This window comes from Sprattus sprattus (genome assembly GCF_963457725.1).
Source record: "Sprattus sprattus genome assembly, chromosome: 3".
Classification (NCBI taxonomy): Eukaryota; Metazoa; Chordata; class Actinopteri; order Clupeiformes; family Clupeidae; genus Sprattus; species Sprattus sprattus.
In genome coordinates, this window is record NC_137922.1 from 36,938,542 (window position 1) to 36,959,862 (window position 21,321).

Genomic DNA, 21,321 nt, shown 5'->3' on the forward strand with positions numbered 1-21,321 from the left:
CCCGGTGCACATGCAGCTACACATACACGTTACTGGACAATAACTGCGCTCTCCGTCACCGGCGCAGATTAATAGTGATTCAGTGTGTTTTTCTTTCAACTCTGTTACGGTGCAAGTGCAGCTACACCATAACGTTACTGGACTATAAATGCGCCCTCCATCCCTGGCGCAGATTATTGGTGATTCCGTGTGTTTTAAACTCCGCTACGGCACAGAGCCGGTGCTCAGCCACCGGCACCAGATAACTCTGTAACGACATTTCTGCGTTATTGTAGACGGAATTGAACAGCGATTAGCCTACTGCTGATTGGGATTACACTTACTGACGATTATTAAATAGTGTAATTATTTAACAATTACTATATTACTGAAGTTATTATATCAAGTGTTGTGTGCTCATTCCAGCACCACACTAACCTACACTACAGTTAAGCAGGAATGGCTTGGTGTTCTCTGTGCAGTGCGCCCATGGGCCTAGAGGATCCACATGATCGCTGCCCTAGTTGCTTGGGTATTGATCACCTCAAGGAGGCCATGTCTGATCCTTGTGTGCATTGTAGCCAGCTCACCATGCAACAGCGAGAGGCACGCCTAGCAGGGCTGGATGGAAATGAGGACTGCCTCCTTTCCTCTAAACCTGTCCATGAGCGTGGGGCTAAACGCATAGCAGCGCCACACGCCCTCGTCAAGACAAAGAAGCCCAAACGCTCTGAAGTTCTGACACGTAGGGTCGATGAACTCACTGAGGGCCTCATTTACTAATATGCGAGCGCTGCTTAATCTGCGTTCGCATATTAACGCACGGTGTTTTTGCGCATTTTCCATGGTATTTATCAAGCCAGATCTGCGCTGGGCAAACTGTGCTTACTCCGCCCTTTAAAGAGCCTGATTTACTAAGATTGATTTGCGAACGCATCTTAATCTGCGCCGTTGCCAGGCGCACATTAACGCACGGTGATTCCCCGCATTTTCCGTGATATTTATCAAGCCAGATACGTGCTGGGCAATCATTATTTAGCGCACCGTTAAAAGACTGGAGAACTTGCCAGCAAGTTACTGCCACCATGGAGATTCGAGGAAGAAAAAACTAAGGTTCAGCGAATAGATAGCGAGATAGATATATTGGTTCACGTTCGCTCAATCACTGAACCTGATTCAATGGGTTATATTGTTGTTTTGCCCGCCATCACCTACAGCGAGATGTTTAAAAGAACACGATTATAAATAATATGCTATTGGTGGCATTAATGCATAAACTGTCTATTATAACAATATAGATGTGTACATGGCGAGATTAATACGTTCTACAAGGGACATGGGTTCACTACAATATATCCCCACTGAAACAAATACATTTACCAAGTAATCAGGCCTCTCCAAAATCACCGTTGCTCAATCATGGATAGATGGCACTATTCCGGAAGATAAAACTGTCATGGACAGACCACTACCACGTAAGTAATGGTCATGTTGGCGTCACATATGACCTGGACATTCATTGAATATGTGTGCTTTCTGTTACCGGTAAACGTGTTCGTGGATTGAAGCAGGGACTGTTTGCATGTGGGTGCGATCAATTTCTCCAATTACGTTCGGAAAGTTTAATTTCATATATATGAATATATGAATTATACGAGTTGAAAAAAATATTTCTGTTCGCGGTCTCTGTCTATGCCTTTGCCTTGCTGCTGCCATATCAACGTTTTCAGACTCAGTGGAAATGCGCTTCCTGGTTAAGACGTGCTTTTATGAGGCGGAGAATTAGCCTGCAAATCAGAGATGTGCGCTCGCCGGGCAGTTTAGTAAATACCACGCAGTTCATCATTAGGCGCACTCCTCCCATTAAATAGCGCTTCACGCCTACGTTACCACCCACGTTTCCGAACCATCCCACCTGTTTGCAGGTACACACCCTCAAAGCGTTAATATGCGACTCTACTCAAATGCGCCCCTTAGTAAATACCGTTTTATGTTTACGACCGCTATTTTACGCCAGAAATGGGCGCAATCCTGTTAGTAAATCAGGCCCTGAGAGTGTTACACAGATTAAGGACTTACTTCTGAACATGCAGCCATCATATCTCCTGCAGCCCAGTTTTCAGAGAAGTGACGATACCTCCATACCTGCATCGCAGCCAGACTCTCCTCTGAACAGGGAGGTGGATGCGGTCTCTCTTGCTGCCACTGATTCTCTGTTTCCTCTGGATACAGATGAGTTTTCACTTCCGGGGGATCATGCTTTTGACTCTTCTGTGACAGAAAGTGGCAGGGAGTCAGAGGATGAAGCAGAGCCTTCAGCGCTCAGCTCCACTCTAACCCGTATGGCTCTGGCAAAACTCAATGTGGAACCTCTTCCCCAGGCTATGACACAGACGAACCGCCTCTGCCGGCTCTCCGCGCGCAGCAATGACCTGTTCGTTCCACACTGTGAGGACTTTATAAAGATGTTCGCTGAGGCCTTAAAGGATGCAAACACTAGCAGGATGGATCGCCCCACTAGACTCTTGGCGTCTTAGCCCTGAATGTAGGCGTACTGACAACTTAGTATGCAGAGCATATAATACACAGGCAACGATTGGACGGGTCCTTAACACCATGGCTCAAGTCCTGCTTGCTCTGCAGACAACACTGCAGCCATCCTCAGATGCTGCAGCATCTGAGTTAGTAGATACAGCACTTCAGGGTGTGGGAGCGCTGGCTAAGCAATGTGGAAAATCAATGGGGCTGCTACTTCAAGCCCGCAGGCAGATTTGGGTAGCACAGTCTTCCAGATGCTGCTAGGAATGTGTTACGGCAGCTGCCTCTGGCCCCTGGCCAGGTGTTTGGCCCAGCTGCACAGGAGGCTCTGGACCGCCGTAAAGTTGCGTCTGAAACTCGCTCTCAGCATGTGAAACCGAGAGTATTTTTCAAGCGCCCACTGCCACCGCCACCACCTACGTTTCGTGGCGCCCCCTCTTTCCGCCGTCATACACCGGCTGCCAACCAACAACCATACAGGAGACAGCCGAACCACGGCTTTGCTCAACGTGGAGGGCGTGGCAGACCCTCGCCGTCCTTTCAGAGGACAGACCGGACTGCTTATGGCCGTCCCCCCAAACCTACACAGGGTGCACAGGCACGAGACTGAGGGTACGCGGCCGGCGGCAGGGTGTTTCACTCCTCAACAACTGGAGTGCTGGGAGTCCACAACATCGAACCCATGGGTCCTCGACACACTTGCAAATGGCTATCGCCTCCAATTTCGCCGCCGGCCCCCTCTGAACTCCGGCGTACGCCCCACACGGGCGTCAAGACCGGAAATACGCTCCGCATTGTTGTCAGAGATTCAATCCCTCCTACACAAGGATGCTATCGAGGAGATAGACCCCCAGGAACAACGGGTTAGGATTGAGCGTTTCCTATTAAATCAATGGTACCAAAATGTTTGTAATTACGTATTTTCTGTTTCATGAAACTCTGTTTTTCTGTTATATTGTTCAATTTTGACATTGATTTCTCACTAGAAATGCAATAATAACACGTTTATTTTGCACCGTTTGACTTCACGAAGGATATTTTTAGAGGCAGGTTCCCCATTGACTTGACTGGGGTCTTGTCAAAACCTTCGTAATTCCTTGTTTTCTGCTTCATGAAATACTGTTTTTCTGTTATATTAGCCTACAGTGCTGTACGTAGTCTGACGAAGCCTCGCTCCACTGTCTGTTTCATTGAATGATTTGCGATTATCATACGCAGGGCTCGAAATTGACTTTTTGGCATACCAGTAGGCTACATGAAAAAAATGAACAACCAATCATATATTTTACCGGCCAAAATTAAACCTGGCATTTCAGACCTTCCCGGACATTGTTTGCCATAAACAACCTTTACCTATGATTGTAATATCATTGTAAATCACTCTCAGAATGGAATAAACAAAATCAACCCATTTTACTTTTTTAAATAATGTATTAATTCAATTCAATTCAGTTTTATTTATATAGCGCCAGATCAATGCAATGGTCTTAAGGCGCTTTACAGCCCAGAGCCTGAAATGAAAAAATAAAACAAAAAACTTGACAATATTACAACTCAATTCCATGTACTTGATGGCTGGTTTCCCTGTAATGAAACTAAACAGCCTGGTAATGACATTGTTTCTGCCATAACTCTTTTGATTTTACATTGTTGGCTGACGTTTGTAGCTCGCTATGCACGTAAGGGGGGTTATGTAACTGCGCAAGGGGCTCTTGTGTACGTGCTTAAGGCCGAGATATACTCAGTTAATAACAGGGAGTTTCTTGGAATGTGCCTGTGTCACATGTGGAATGTGCCTTGCGTGTCATTTCATGTCTTGCGTGCGTCGGCCCCTTTTTCTAGACTTGCGCCATTTTTTACGCAAGCCTATTGTTCTGGGTGTGAATTGCTTGGTAACACCCGCAACCATTAAGGGAGCATGAATTGCTATGAGTACATTTTGCGCAACAATGTGACACCAACGCAGAACCAAGCAGCCGCCTTTAGACAAGTTTCGATTTACGGTTCCTAAAGGCTGATTTATGCTCAGTTACGTAAGCGCAAGAGGTCGCGCAAGCCCCTTGCGCGCCCCTTGCGCGACTTTTCACGTCTTGCGTGCATCACCACTTTTTCTAGACTTGCGCCATTTTACGCAAGCCTATTGTTCTGGGTGTGAATTGCTTGGCAACACCCCCAACGCACCGCGTAAGCACCTAGCAATTCATGCTCCCTTTAGAAGCATGCAAGGGCCTTAAGGGGGGGTATTTTACTGCGCAAGGGGCTCTTGTGTATCTTACGTGCTTACGCGTTGCGTCTAAAACCGACCAAAGATCAGCCAAGTAGTTACTGCTTCCCAACTAGTCTGCCTTCCCTTAAGTGAGACTTTCATACAGATGAGTTAATCCATGTTCATCTAAACATAAAATATATCCCACAACGCCCACTGACGTTAACCTTTGCTGGAGGTGATGCACAGGCAATGAATCGCCACATTATTTCGAGAAGTTTAGCTTTCGTTTCTTTTCCATCCAGCAGAATACACAGCATTATTTGTACACACTTCTGTAAATTGCAAAATGTATTCCCACTTCTATGAACAGGAATACCTTTATAACAGTTGTTCAATGCTCTGAAATAATGATAATTTTTATCAGACGTCTCAGTGTGAAATAGGATGTCCTGAAAAGCACCACCGTAAATTATTAGTTCAATGTATGTCTTACTGAAAAATGTTGGACTAATCACATCAAAGTTGCATGGTCAGTTGAAACTAAAACACATCAAATACAATAGTAAAATAATATAAATCCCAATCTCAGAAACAGTTAGTTTATTGAAGACATCACATTCAAAACCAAAATAAAAAATATTCATAAACATTGAGAGCAGGTAGGCTAGGAGAAGACGTAAAACCAAACAAAGCAAAACTTGTTTTCTGTGAACCAGTTATTTACAAGGCAAGAGTGTCGAGCACTGTACAGTATGATGTGGTAGCTGCTGTGAATCATGAGATCATGTGAATCAGCTGCTGTCAATCATGAGATCATGTGAATTCGCTGCAGTCAATCATGAGATCATGTGAATCCCTTACCAAATGCACTTCTCCCCTCCTGACTCCTCTGGGGAGCCAGGTATCCTCCCCATGGCGGTCATGATGGAGCATGCAGCACAGGGAGCATGAGGGTGCTGTGCAGATTTGAACTGACCCTCCTCCCCCAAAAGAAATAGATCAAATTGAAATATTGAATGCAACACTAAGCGCCCTGAGCCATCGCTGTACCAAAATTAAATGCAATTGTACCTCATGCCATTTCAAAAGCTTGGTTAGCAAGAGTGGGAGGGTATTGGGGTACAACCCCAGGTCAGTGGGAGGGTATTGGGGTTACAACCTAAGGTCAGAGGGAGGGTACAACCTCAGGTCAGTAGGATGGTATTGGGGTACACCCTCAGGTCAGTGGGATGGTATTGGGGTACAACCTCAGGTCAGTGGGAGGGTATTGGGGTACAACCTCAGGTCAGTGGGAGGGTATTGGGGTACAAACTCAGGTCAGTGGGAGCCCCTCTGCACGATCTGCACAAACACTACAGCAAATCACATACTTCACTTACTTTCAATACTGGGTGTAAGGCATGTGGGTTGGGTTTAGCTGAAAGGGGTGGGGGTGGAATAACACCATTGAGGATAATATAATAACCTAGCATCCTCTCTACCATCCACACAAACAGCCCATACAAAAACAACTGAGTTTTCAAATACTTTCATAATAATAATACGTAGCAAATAGCAAATAAATCACATTGTGTATGAATCCATTGGGTTCCAGTAGAGCAGAGAGCCAACCAAGTCACTCACAGCACCACTCATTTTTACACAAACACACACACACACACACACACACACACACAAAACAGAAAAAACACCATTGGCAAGAACAGCTCTCCTACACAAAAGCACTTTATCACTTTAAAACCCAGCACATTATCATCATCATCATTGTCAGAACAGGATATAATGACAGCAGATTTTTTATAAGTCTCTCTCTATGTATAAATAAACATTTTAAATCTTTATTAATTTCTGTATGGGATAAATAAAACGACACACACCCTCTTGCACACAGTTGGCTGGGAGTGACCAAAGGGATATGACTGGAAAAGTTCCTCCACCAAAAACCTTAAAATTTACATTCCCTGCCAACACACATACACTTGTGTCCACACACACACACTCACAAAACAAAAGTAATTACTTAAAATCAATCTGTTAATGAGACAAGTAAGATCAATTTAAACCACAGTCACAAACATGCCCTCAAACACACATATACACACACATCCCTATACCTCCAATGCCAGCAAAAAATGTTGAAGTTCAGATGCTCATGCATACAAAAAAGATGACAGTCAGTCCCAGATTCCAGAGGCAGAGTTCACACCTCAGTTACAGTAAGGGGCAGTGTGTGTGTGTGTTTGTGTGTGTGTACTTGGGTGTGTGTGTGTGTGTGTGTGAGTGCATGTTAGCGTCAGACAAAGCCACAGGGCATACAGTTCTCAGTCATATCTTTCTGGAATCTTTTGCTTCAAACAGCTTCATTCTTTCCTGCACGGTCAATCCTTCTTTTAAGCTCTGAAACAGAGAGAAGAAAAAGAGAGAGAGAGAGGGAAATTCAGTTATGAAATTGCACTAGCTTTACTGAGTAGAAGCCACCAGTCCTGCATGCTGTTATTCATGCCAAGAACGCCATGGAAAGGCCAATTCAGTCCTACTTTTTAAAATGCACACCTAAAGTGATACATTTAGAAATAAAACATAAATATGCATCTTCCCTCCAGACCCATGTTAGGAAAACAGTTCTGATCCATCCAGTACAGTAGTGTAATGCTGCACAACAACAACCAACCACGTATACACCACACACACACACACACACACACACACACACACACACACACACACACACACACACACACACACACACACACACACACACACTATTTCTAATGACATTGGGATAAGAGGACACCCCAACAGCACCATGCTGCTGCAGCCAGGTGTGCATGCAAACAGGTCAAAGGTCAGAGTTCATGCAGCATGGACACACACATGTACCTACATCACAAGAGGGGGTCAGCTTTCCCACGCTGCCACCTCACTGACCGACTAACAGAGAATACAAAAGACACTCTTAGACACACACAGACACACACAGACACACACACACACCTCACTGACCACCAAACGCAGACTCACACTTCACTCACAAACTTAGAGACAACATACGGATGTACTTCCGCACACACACACACAGACACACACACACAAACACACATCTTCAGACACAGTTAAAAACCTTTATCTTCAAACAAACAAACGGCTATGAATAGAGACACACACACACACACACACACACACACACACACTCACACACACTCACCTTGGATCTGAGCCCTCTGGAACGGGCGCGCTCGTTTTTCAGAAAATCAGGATTACTCTTGGACTTCATTATGTCTGCATCAAAGACACATACCCCTTAGATGACCAATCAGAAGACACATATCCCTTAGATGACCAATCAGAAGACATGCTTACTTCATGAGACAACAGCTGCTCTTTGTCAAGATGTTATTTCATGAATCCAGTCATTACGTAACTTTAAAAACACATGTATAACTTTTTTTCTTACATAATAGGTCTGACAGAAACCATTACACATTACACATACCATAACCAGGTGCAACAGCTGACCCATCAGCAGTCCTTTCCCCAAGGGCTTCGGTGGCGGCCAACAGCTTCTCCCGAAGCTTGCCGATGTCACAGTCTGCCTTAGCTCTCACTATGCTAAGCTCAGTATAGATACCCTTGTACTTATCGGATGCATACTTCTTATCCTACACATGCACACAAACACAAGGATTAATTTAAGCTTGAATAAAAATGCATGTTAAAATGTGTATGTGTGTTCGTATGTAGAATAACTTTTGGTGGATGTCCTGAAATCAGGCATGTGGCAGGCCGAAAGCATCAGAGGAGACAGAACCTGATGGGGGGTCCCTACCCGTAAAGCAGTCTGTAGTTCATCCTTCAGAGAGCTGATCTCCTGTTTGAGGTACTGAATCTCTGACTCTTTAATGCGCAACAGCACCTGCAGAAGGTCAGTGAAACACACACACACACACACACACACACACTGTAATCAGATCTGCATGTTTGGGTGTCTGTGGTTCTTGCTGTTCAATATACTATACATGAGAAGGCACATGACTGTGTTCAGTGATGCGCTATGAGGCTTTGCATTAGACTTCTGGTGGGATTTCCACCTTCTATTAGTTGTGGCTCATACGAAACCTTCTTGCTGTTCAGTAGGATAATACATGCTTAGGACTACATTGGTTAAGCCGATGAGGATAACAAACTGCAATTTAATTACTTTACTCAACTATTTAAGCGATCATTTGTGCGTTATTTTATATAGTTTACACTCTTGCACCAAATAAGAAAATGTCTTGCTCCATGATTGATATGGATGCAATCACTAGTGAGTGTGTGGGTGTGTGTTACCTCTAGTTCATACAGATCTTTGCCCTGTGTGAGGGGCGAGGTGACAGTTTCCCCGCTGAAGGAAGACCTCATACGTGTGATCTCCTCTGCTAGACGGTTATTCAGTTCCTGAAACACGCACACATCGAGTCATGCATCTGAAGTAAAACATTGAGATTCAAAAGGTAAGTGTGTGTGCAACCGTGTACCTGATTGTGTGTGTGTGTGTTACCGTGTGTGTGTGTACCTGATTGTGTGTGTGGAGCTCCTGGTTCTCTCTCTGGCACTGCTGCAGGGCCTGCCTCTCTGCCTGCAGGGCTTGGGCCAGATGAGCGTTCTCCAGACACTTCTGAGAGTACTGCTCAGACAGCACCTCCAGCTCCCGGTGAATGGACTGCAGCTCCTCTCTACGCGCACACAAACACAGGGAGTCATGTGTGCAGGTTAGACGGCTCCATCAGAAAATAGTGGATTATTAGCTGCATCCATTGCCTAATGTTGGCAGGTATTCCTCAAACTTCATGCAGCAGACGTGTTTAAATGTGACTCACTCGTACTGTGCGCGCAGCTCGTCGATATCTGCACTGACGCCACTCAGCTGAGAGCGGTGGGTTTTCTCCACCTCCTCCCGGTGGGCGTTCTTCATCGCCTCAATGGCTGAAAATAAACACCACCATCATTATTTTGAATTTAGTCATGTCAATATCTGGAACAAAAGCAAAAAGTCACATGCCACATGTCACATCAGTTCTAGGGTAATAAGGATCTATTACCTTTGTTTTAATTAAGTAATGATGCCAAGATGATTCCAATCTATATTTTTATGGGGATTCTGTGTTTGTATTTATGTCGATCTTTCACAGTGATCATTTTCCACATTCTGACCTGATGTCCATAGAGGGCAAGGCCGGAATGTTTATGATCGTAATTACTGGAGAGGGGACAGGCTCCAAGAGGGGCTTCATGTTTATGTGAGAAGGTCAGGGTATTGACCTGCGATGGTGGCGGCCGTCTCCTCGGCTAGCAGCCTCTCCCTCTCCTCCAGCAGCTTGCAGATCTCCCGCTGGTGCTGCCGCTGCAGGTCCTCCACGACTTTCTGGTGCGTCTCCTCCATCGCAGCAAAGCCACGCTCACATGTGGCCTGCAGGGGGCAGCACAAGTCAGCAAACATGCAAACACTGACACACACACACACACACACACACACACACACACACACGCACACGCACACACGCACACGCACACGCACACGCACACACACGCACACGCACACGCACACGCACACGCACACACTCTCTCAGCCACCAAATGAGTGAAACACTTACCAATGTACACACATTGAAACACACACATTTAGATGGATGCACTAGCACACTGGGTGAAGCAGAGTACGTGAAAGACACAAGCATGCAGGGGTTAGTGCTCATTGAAGAGACATTTCAGTGGGTGTGAGGGCAGGAGGGACCAAGAGTAGGGAAGCATATACAAGTTAACGCTGATTTTGTGCTCTCTATCCTACTTACTAGAGGTATGATGCTATGAATTATACAAACAGAGGACATTACAGTGTGGTGTGGGGGAGGTGAGGGAGGGAGGAGGTGAGGGAATCTAATCACAATCCCATCCTCCTTCAAGACTCATTGCCACTGAAGATGAAGGTTTTTTAGTTTTTTGGGATGGGATCGTCTTGGAGTCTAAATTAAGCATACACAAGACACTGGTGAACTGGCCTATTATTACAACAAAGCAATGTAGCCTAAAGCTGCAAGCAGTTATAATTAACAATTATAGAATTACTTGTTTGGATAGGTCATTTTAGAAACTACAAACTCACTCTACAATTTACAGTCAGTAAATCATCTATTCGGTCAACAGCCCTGACACTCAACTACATGTCCATTTACTTCTCCAACTGACTAGGACCCGAAAGGAACAGAAACTTCCTCTACCCTAGTCCTAACTATATCCATTACTCTAATGCAACCTTAACTTTCTTCTTCTTTCCTATTTGGACAAAACAATTAAAAAAATGATGTAAACCATGACTTGTGTATGCAAAATGTAGAAAACTCTATTTGGATAAGAACCGAAGAGCAACAGCCCAGTGAATGTGGCCTCAATGGTCAGTTTCTAAAGCCTCTTAGACACAACAAACCAACCATCAATTCAAAACTACAGTGAACCTTTTAAGGGCAAGTACTGAGGGTAAAGTAATGCTGAGCTTAATGTGCCTAGTTGTGTTCAGTTAATGATCTATTCTATCATAAGTAATTATCATGTGACCACTGTGCCTTAAACTATATGCAAGCACTGAGGTTGGTCAAGGGTGCCATCTGTTGGTGGGGTAGGTGGAAGGTCAAGAAGAGAAAGAGAAAGCAAGAGAAACCTTCAGGCTGTCAAAGTCACGCTGGTATTTGTCCTTCAGCCCGGCCACATCGCCCTCCAGCTGTTTGCTCTCCAGTTCGCCCCTCATGCTGTTCATCTTGGACTCCAGCTCGTGGACACGCCCCCTCAGTAGCATCATGGAGTCCCGCCCCAATCTCTCCTCCGGCTCCTCCCCTTCCTCCATGGGACATACCTCCTCAGACACGGCCTCCCTGTTCTGCTCCTCTTGACTGCCCTGTATGTACAGTGCCTGGAGTCGCTGGACCTCCTGCTCATGGTGCTGCTCCAGCTGGCGGATTTTGCCCTGGAACTCCTCCTGCAGTTTCCGCACTTGCTCCTCGTGCCTCTCCTCCAGGCCCTCAACCTCCTGCAGGAGGCACTCCAGCCTCCTCTGGCTCTCCTCTGTGCGCTCCAGCAGGGTCATCTCCCTCTGTGCCCTTCCCTGCTCCTCTTGCAGCAGCTCCTCCTGCTGCTGCCTGCGGAGCGCCTCAGTCTCCTGGTGGAACTCCTGCTGCAGATGAACTATCTGTTCCTGCTGGGCCTGCAGCTCCTGGAACCGCTGACACACCTCCCCCCGCAGGGCCTGGTTCTCCTCCTCTAGGGAGACCATGGTCTGGGCATAAGTTCTGCGCTCCTCCTGCAGGGAGGTGTGGTACTGCTGGTGGATGGTAGCCATGGTGAGGGTATGCTCCCTCACAAGCGCTTCCATGCCACGCCCAGCCTGGCGGCAGAACGCCAGCTCCCTCTGGTGTTCACCTCGCAGCTTGCAGGCTGTATAGGCCACTTGAGCCTGGAGCAGTGCCTCACGCATGCACACCACTCCCACAGATGCCTCACTATACCCACAACCCCAGTATGCACGGATAGTCTCAGCCAGGTCATGGAGCCTGCCACTAAATTCTGTGCCACAGAGTGTCTCCACATCCTGGCAGAGATGATGGATGATGCCAGCTTGCTTTTGCAGCTCAGCAGCAAGCCTCTCCCTGTCCTTGTGTGACTCGACTGAATCTTCATCAGACAAGGTCATCTCCACAGCCAGGTGTCTGTCTAGCATCTCCTTTGCGACTTCCTGGGCCTCTTCCATCTCTATTTGCTCCATATATGGGGCGAGTTCAGTTGGAGTGTTTTCTGCTCGAGTGGAATTCTCATCGATGCCCAACTCTTGGCTCTGAATGGCTGACTGCAGACCTGAGGACCTGACAAGCTCCCGCACGGCCTTGGCTCTCTGCTGGAGCTCCTGGCTGGCTTGGGCAGCCAATTCCTGAGGCCCCTCCAGCCGATTCTGGTTGGAACTTCTGAGACTCTGCAGTGAGTAGGCCAACTCAAATTTGACACAGGCACTATTTATTAGAGACTGTTTCAAATAGCAGCTCTCCAGGGATCCTATATCTAGACAGGGATTCTGGGAAATCCCTGAAGTCTTAGACTCTAAATTCTCCACCTCTGCCCAAAATGCTAACTCAGACATCAGCTTCTGGGTCAACATCTTGGCATATGTTGTCATTGTAAAACTCTGATCACTTTGTTTAATCTTGTCCAATTCTACACTGATCTCATTAAGGCTATGCAGGAGGTCTGAGTTTATGTTTTGGAGAGAAAATGCCATCTTCTCCAAAACTACAGCCTCTAAAGCTAATGACTGGGAGAAACACCTGACTATGGACTCATCAGATAGGTCATGCATGCTCCTGACCTCTAAAACAGGATTGGGTCCTTCCCAAGCCATGGATCCCGTCTTCATAAAGGTTGTGGCCTTGACTAACTCAGCCTCAATCTCTGATAGATTGCGCAGTTGTAATTCTACAGATTCTTGCTCCTGCTGATGCCCAAGAATCACCCGGACTTTCTCTCTACAGGACTCGACACACACAATCGCTCCCTCATAACCACTGTTGGTAGCTGCAGAAGCACCTTGACAGTCTGAATCTGGGCTGGAGGTTGACTTTCCATCAGGTTCTTCATGTTGGAGACTGGCCTGGAAGTCATCTGGAGACGCCCAGGGGTTGAGCATGGCTCCCTCTGGCTGCTCCTTCCGCTCTGGATGGTCGTGCTGATCCTGCAGCTTCTGAGTGAGCTCCCTGAGCTTCTCCTCAGTGGAGAGCAGCTTCATCTCCAGAGCCTGGATAATGGAGATGAACTTCTCTGGATCGCTGCAATACTGAAACGTCCTGTCTGTAGAAACGAGGCTGAGGTCCGACTGGTCCATCTCCGACTGGGTGACTGTGTCTGAGGTGTCCGACTGGGTGAAGTCAGAGGAGGTGATGGCATGCTCTGAGCCTCCATCAGTGGGGAGGTATCTCTGGCACTGGATGCTGGAGAAACGGATCCTCTGCCGCTTGACCAGCGAGGCGTCGGTCTCTGAGCTGCACCTGGTCAGGGTCAGAGAGGAAGAAGACGCTGACAAGGATTCATCTTGCTCCTCCCTGTCCCTCATGTCAAGAATGTCTTCCTGGGAGTGGCAGCGCTGTTCCCTCCTCAGGTCGGCATAACCAAGCCGGAGAGCATCCAGGTGTCTCTCCAGCTCGGCAATGCGATCCTCCGCCACCACCAGCTTAGCCTGCAACTCCTTCTCTGCTCGACAGGGCTCCACCTCCCTTCCTGCACCACATCCTCTCTGGCAAAGCTGCTCATCCTTCTTCTGTAGACGCAGCTCGGTTTCCTCCAGGCTGCTCCCGAGGGCAGCCATCTTGATGAGCGCCTCGCTGAGCTCTCGCTCCTTCCGTTCCACCAGCCGCTGGTAGATCTCCTTGGTCTGCCTCACCTCCTCCTCCTTTTCCCTCAAGACGCAGCTAATGCGCTGGAACTCTTGAGACACCTTCTCATAGGAGCTCTCCAGGGTGCAGTAGTCCGTCTCCTCACCCTTCAGGCGGGCTTGGAGTTTGCTGACCTCTCGGTCAGCCTCTGCGATTTGATTTAGGAGTTCCTGGCAGCGGCAGGTCAGTCGGTTCCGCTCCTCCTCCAGCATCCGCACACTCTCCCGCAGTGATTCAGCCATGTCTGTCTGCACAGACAGCTGCTCTTGCAGACACTGCACCTCCTCCACAGCACCCCCCCCATAGCCCCGTCCTCCTCTCAGCAGGGCCTCCACCTGCTGCTGGGCCTCCTGCAGTCTCTCCTCTGCCTCGCTCCTCCTCTCCTCGCTCTCGGCCAGCCTGCGGCCCAGTGCCTGCCGCTCCCTCTCTTGGTTCTCCTCCAGAGAGCGTTTCTCCTTCTTCTCCCTCTGCTCCCTCAGAGTCTGCTCCTCTTCGGTGGCGATGAGGCGGCCTGTGACCTCTGTGAGGCGCTCCTGAAGGCGGACCACCTCCCGCTGGTGGTCCCTCTGCAGGGCCTGCTGCTGCTCCAGCTGCCTGAGGGCCTGGTTCCTCTCCAGCAGGTTGGCCTCCACCTCCCGCAGCTGCTTCTCACTCTCGCCCAGCTGCGCCCTCAGCGCCGTCTCGCTGTGGCTGCACTCCTCCTCCCGCTCCCGGCAGCGCGTCTGCTCCAGCTTTAGCTCGCTGCGCATGCGCGCCACCGCTTGCTCACTAGCCACGATCTCAGCCATGGCTGCCGACAGCTTAGTCTGCAGGGCTTCGATCTCCCCCTCATGATGCCCAAGCACATCCTGGGCTTCGCTGTAGCTCCGCCTCAAGCACTGCGCCTGCTGACTGGCCATTTCCTGTTTACGTCGCTGTGACTCCAGCTCACTATGAAGGTCCTGATTGGCTTTGTGCAGGCGTTGCCATGGCATCTGGTGAGGTCCAGAGGAAGAAGGGGAGGAGCTGGTGAGCTGGGTGGGTGTGGCATTCTTTAAAAGATTGGTGAAAAAATTCAGTTAGACATTGTGATTCCTGTCTTTCCCCAATAGATACAGAGCGCCATATCTCTGGGGTAGATGGGGTTTAACCTGGGATTTTAATACTTACTGACGCATGATTCAGTAAAGCTTTCCACTGTGCTTTTTCAAAGTGACATTGGAAAAGATTTCAGGTGGGTAAAATGGGAACTCAAATGATACATACTACCATGGAAAAAAACAGAAAAGGTATGATAAAACAAGTGAAAATGATTCAAAACAAGTTTGTGAAACTAAGGAATTGGTTTTTGGTGACACTAAGAACTCATCATGAGGGTTGATAAAGAGGAGAGAGATGAAGGCACCCCTGTGCCATGCAAAGAATAATGTTCAGTAAGGTTAAAACAATAAAAAGACAAATACAACAAAAAAGAGAAAGAACTATCTTTAAAAGACCCAACAAACAAAAATCATGCAAAGTGTTGAAACTAGCTAAATGAGATGAGTGAAGGAAATGAAAGGAGGAAAAAGCACAGCCCAAAGCTTGCCTGCTGCATGAAGCACTTCTTACCTTTAGAACACTAGTCATTTAGTCCAGACCAAATCATTGCCCAGAGAGTATGAGGCTCCGTAAACCCGTTAGTAATTAAAGACATGCTGGAAACTGCACTCCCATGCAAAAATCCTCAGAAATGTTAGTAACAATTCAGAGAGGATGCATTGCATAGTTCAGTCTTAAAGTTATTTCAATAATTAATGGTGGCTCTTACAAAATGATGCATGAATTTAAATTATTGTTAACTTATGTAACTTTACATAAAATATCACAAACCCTCACATTAACTATGTGCAATTACCTAACATTGACTTAAACTCTTGTCGGAACCGTAGCATATGTGCTAGTCCTACTCACATTAATGCACACATTATTCTTTCATAATGACACTGAACCACCACTGAATCCCACCTGAAGTACATAGCCTTCTCGTGCACTATGCTCTCTCCCGCGGGCGTCTTGGAGCTGCTCCCTCAGGAGGCTGTTCTGCTCCTGAAGTCTGGCCAGCTCCTTCTGAGTCTGTCCAAGCTGAAACACGTCACACACACACACACACACACACACAGACAGGGCAGTTATACACCTCACATGTTTGCTCATCATTTTATACACAGTACAATAAATAATTAATAAATGAATGCCATTTTCTTTTCCATGAACCATGCTTTAAAGTTTCACTGCTTTTTATCACAATGATAAAGACTGCCATTTCTAATGTTCATGTCAGATTCCATGTGTTGTCTGGCCTGACCCAGGGTCGCTACACATGGACACATAATCAGGTATTTAAATCATTTGTGTGCTTGTTTGAAAATAAACAAGTTGGGGTTAACTCTTTCCCGGTTTCCTGCACCGTTTACTTTATTGAGTTAACGTTTCCCTTTGAAGAAGGGTTTGAAGAAGCCTTTGAAAGGAAGAAGCTAAAGTATGTAGAACTGGTAATAAATGTGAGGGAACAGGGTTGGCAAGAACACACAAGACCAGTGGAGATGGGTGTTAGTGGTTGTGGCTGAGACGCTACAGGGGGTCATGAATCAACTTTGAACTGAAACTCAGATACAAGAACTCTTGGCGAGGTCAATCTTGAGGCGTATCTGTTGGTGTCTCTGGTAGCAGCATGTGTTTTAACCCACATGTGCTTTCATGTGACAGTCCCTAACCAATAGCATTTGCTATTAGATGATTTCAGATATATGTTTCAGTCCTCTTGTTTCATCACCAGTCTAGATACATTTGCCCAACAGCATATGTATTCCCCTTTCAGTTTTAAACCTCTTACAAAGAATTCACACACTGACTTAAACCAGTCTAGATACATTTGCTCAACAGTATACTTTAATGTATTCCCCTGAAAGTTTTTCAACCTCTTTCAAAGAAGTCCAAAGAATGCAAAAATCGTTTACATTCAATAATGCATACTTCAGAAGGAACAGCCCTATTTGGGAACTCACCTCTTTGTCCAGCAGGGTGACGCGCTCGTGTGGGGGCAGCCTCTCTCCATTGGAGGGCGGTGTGGTCCCTTGGTAGGAGGGGCTGGAGATTGGCACCTGCTTCTCCTCCCGGAGGGGCGTGGTCTCCACCTGGTGCCAGCGCTGCTCAATCTCCACCTGGACGGTTGGGGTTTTGGGCGGGTCTCTCTGGGGCCTGGCGTGGTCAACCTCCATCTGGCCCGACTCTCGCTCTGCCTCCTGGGCCCTGAGCGGAGCTGCTGCTGCTGGGGTCTGAGGGACCCTGGGTCTCCCCTCTTTCTGCCTGACCCTCTCCTGCGCCTCAAGAGCTGACTTACTGTTCGGCGGAGCAGAGACCGAGGAGGAGGTCTGGGGAGAGGACGTGGGCGAGGTACCCGGTGATGAAGACGAGGAAGAGGACGAGGAGGTCGATGATGATGTTGAGGAAGAGGAGCTGATGGCGGGCTCCGCCTCTCCACCTTCTGACGGCCTATCAGTCACCTCCCTCTCTTGAGGTTGCTGAAACTCCGACCAATCGTAAGTCTTGGAGCGGCCATCCCGCCGCCTGTCGCGCACACGGCTCCTGCGCTGTTCGGGCACCGCGGGGCCGCTGGTGAGATCACACGGCGGTTGACCTTTGACCTCAGGGCTCTGTGAGCTCACAGCAGGGGTCGGGGTTGGGTGGGAGGTCAGATCAGGGGCCACCCGAACCTTGGCTCTTTCCTCTGGCAGGGAACTACTGCGTTAGAACAAAGGAATAGGAGACAGATATGAAGATACGAGAAGGGTACAAGGAAGAGACAGAACAAGATAATGCAATGCCATTTTCTGAACAAACTCATGAGCCCCTTAACGGCTTTCTACTGCACAAGCCAAGTGATGGAACCTCATACAAGCATTTCATACTGTAGGAGGATACAACAAGCACAATGGAAGGAAGCCTTTTCAGCCATCTTGGAAGACACTGACACAGAGGGCTTGGTGGAGACGGGGGGTGGTGAGACATGCGTTGTAAGATGGGCACAGCACAGAATAGGGCCCTCCAGCAGCAGTGGGACACACACACACACACACCCTCACACACACACACAAACACACAGTCCCATTACTCTACCAGCCGACACTCTTCCCAGAGGCCACACACCTGTGTTGCATAGCGGAGGCATAAACACGAAACTCCTGTCAATCTGGACCCGGCTGTGTGTCTGCAAGTATGTGTCACAGAGTGACTGGGTGAGTGTTATTATGTATTTGTGTGTGTCTATATGTGTGTGTGTGTGTGTGTGTGTGTGTGTGTGTGTGTGTGTGTGTGTGTGTGTGTGTCACAGAGTGGCTGGGTGAGTGTTATGATGTATGTATGTGTGTGTGTGTGTGTGTGTGTGTGTGTGTGTGTGTGTGTGTGCTGTGGTGTATAGTAACTGCATGTTTGTGGAGAATGTGCTTGTCAGGGGAATGTGTTTACAGCTATCTCCACACTGTGTGACATGTGAAGTAGTGTGTGTGTGTGTGTGTGTGTGTGTGTGTGTGTGTGTGTGTGTGTGTGTGTGTGTGTGTGTGTGTGTGTGTGTGCGCATATGTATAGCAATAAGGGTTCTGGTGGGGTCTGATAACATCTCCGGTTTCCATCCCTTCACAAGATGGTGGAGGACAGACTCCAGAATAAGAAAGGAAGGACGGAGAGGGAGAGAGAGAGGCGCCTTCATCGAATGACCAAAAATATCCCACATTCCATTCTGACGGCCTCCAAGCTCTCAGACAGCGGGTCAGACAAGCACCCCACCGACTCCTGGGACCACACACACACACACAGACACACACACAGACACACACCCTCTTCTTGCCACACAGGAATACACCAATGAGGTAACCCTCTAAAATAACAAGGATTTCACAGTCGGGGTACCAGACACCAGCTCAGCTACCACAAACACTCGTCCCTCTCAGCCATTCCACTCATCCTCCTCAGACCCTCTGCAGCCCCTGCACTCGTCTATCCCCCCGCGTTCCTTTCGATTCTATCCCTCTCTTGCTCTGGCATGCTGAGGTGGAGGTGCTGATGACTGGCAGCAGAGATTGATGCCAGTGCCGGTGGCCTTCAAAGCCAGACAGCTGGTAGAGAGGGCCATCCGTCACAGATAGACAAACACACGCATGCATGCAGCTGACAGGCGTTACATACACCCCGCACGAATCAGACAAGGGTCACCAAACCATCACAAGCGCGCACACACACACACACACAGCGAGGGAAAAAGAGTTCCAACCTGGGCTTCAGAACAGAGAGCTTCAAACAGATGTTTTTCCTAACAATGGGTGAATAAAGCAGGAAAAGGAGGAGAGGAAAGGAAGGAAGAGATTAATGACAGTCAGCGATAAAAGAGAAAATGGCTCATTAGAAGAGACAACGTGTGTGTGTGTGGTCTTACCGAGTGACGTCAGGGCCAACAGTGGGGCGCACGTTCTTCATGATAGCTTGGATCCAGTTCCGCCGTATCCCAGAAGTCATAGCTGACAGTGTAACCACACCCTCTTTACTCTGCAGGGGGGCATGGTGATGAGCATGAACCAGACTTCATTATTGACTTGAACACATTTAATCAATTAACAATGTTTTCCATTCTCACTTATCACCCTGGGCCATAAACGGGGTTCACTCAGTAACTTCCTGGAACTTCAGAGTATGGCCCTGATATGAGCTGGCTCAGCACTGCATGGTGGTCTGGCCTCTATACTGTACCAGCGTAATGAGACGGTGTTGCACTGTATGTATGCTGTGCTGCTCTGGGCCTGTGAGGCTGAACACTAAAACTCTGTGTGTCTACTAAGGGTATGTAAACATGTCATGGAGGCCATCACAGGAGAGCAGGGGCTGGGTTAGTGACAGCTTAGTGTTTGGCAGAGCAGATTTAGATGCGGTGAGGTCACCCACACCTAGGAGATGACAGGTCAGGTGACACATGAGCTCAGACAAAGGATTGTCAGTGTATGTGTGTGTGTGTGTGTGTGTGTGTGTGTGTGTGTGTGTGTGTGTGCGTTTGTGTGTATTCAAGAAGGCGGCTAAAGGGGTTAGGAGTGAGGAGTGTAAATGGCAAAACATGATATCTGCCGTTACGCCACATGCTTTTAATACCTTAACATTCTATGTGTATGGGGGGGGCCTGCAACCTGAACATTGCCTAACAATATTCTAGGAATAAATAACTACCTGTATTAGCTAGCCTATGTGTGGTGTGTGTATCTGGGCAGGGTGTTGTGCAAGTACTGTGCAAGGCATGAGGACGTGGAAGACGTGGGCATGTAATATGGTGAGGTCCCTAGGCACTCCGTATAAATGGGACATTTAGAAAGTGTGTGTTGGGGGGGCGGTGCAGCAGACCCACATGAATCTGAAAACCGTAGTTCCTCTGTACCGGGTACTCAGTGACGTCATGACAAGAGGACAGGTCAAGCTCTCCGTCCAGATCTGCCGCCTGGGAGCAGTAAACACAAACCCATCAGAAACACACACACAAAAACCCATCAGAAATACACACACACACACACACACACACACACACACACACACCCCCATCAGAGCACACATACAAACACACCAAGGTGTAGGTGTCTAACCCTCTTACCTCTTCTGCGATGGAGTCTCGGTAGTACCTCAGGTTCTGATCGGTCAGAACGAACCAGTGTTTCTTCCACTAGGAGAAGAGGATTGTGGGGGATGACAGGAACAGAAGGAAATAGAAAGGGGTTAAACCATTTGTCAATAGAAAGGGGTTAAAGCATTTGTCAATAGAAAGGGGTTAAACCATTTGTCAACTGTGGGTTGGAGACCGGTCATCTTAACTCTGATTACATGGATCTAATTAAGAAACAGTTAACTCACCAGTCCATCCTCGTACAGCTTGGTCATCCATCCTTTTTTAAAGTTCAACAGATCCGGCTGAAATCAGAGAACACCATTTCATGAGACCATTTATTTAGACTGGCTATTTTTCACACATCACAGGGAAATAAAGTTAAAAGAAGCAATAGGTCAAACTTAACAGTCCGATGTCTGTGACAGTGATACACACCCCGACACAGAGAAGCTGCTGAGAGACTGAGGCAAACAACTACAGAGACGAGACAACTA

At 47.7% G+C, this 21,321-nt stretch overlaps 1 protein-coding gene across 3 annotated transcripts in view; it reads right to left on the bottom strand.

Moving 5' to 3' along the window:
- Positions 1-5,456: 5,456 nt before the first annotated feature.
- Positions 5,457-21,321, bottom strand: part of LOC308361910 (myosin phosphatase Rho interacting protein) — a 46,853-nt gene continuing 30,988 nt past the window's right edge. For 2 of the 3 annotated variants that reach the window (XM_080834388.1, XM_080834390.1), the window contains 16 exons: positions 21,073-21,129; positions 20,816-20,884; positions 20,576-20,665; positions 19,622-19,731; positions 19,460-19,498; positions 17,199-17,934; positions 16,159-16,275; positions 10,028-10,175; positions 9,586-9,691; positions 9,282-9,441; positions 9,056-9,163; positions 8,553-8,639; positions 8,220-8,385; positions 7,932-8,005; positions 7,611-7,657; positions 5,457-7,123 (listed from right to left, as the gene is read on the bottom strand). In XM_080834388.1, the coding sequence (XP_080690514.1) occupies positions 7,625-7,657; positions 7,932-8,005; positions 8,220-8,385; positions 8,553-8,639; positions 9,056-9,163; positions 9,282-9,441; positions 9,586-9,691; positions 10,028-10,175; positions 16,159-16,275; positions 17,199-17,934; positions 19,460-19,498; positions 19,622-19,731; positions 20,576-20,665; positions 20,816-20,884; positions 21,073-21,129 (2,100 nt within the window). In that variant the 3' untranslated portion in view covers positions 5,457-7,123; positions 7,611-7,624. The remainder of the gene's footprint in view (positions 7,124-7,610; positions 7,658-7,931; positions 8,006-8,219; positions 8,386-8,552; positions 8,640-9,055; positions 9,164-9,281; positions 9,442-9,585; positions 9,692-10,027; positions 10,176-16,158; positions 16,276-17,198; positions 17,935-19,459; positions 19,499-19,621; positions 19,732-20,575; positions 20,666-20,815; positions 20,885-21,072; positions 21,130-21,321) is intronic. The other variant, XM_080834389.1, reaches the window with a different exon arrangement.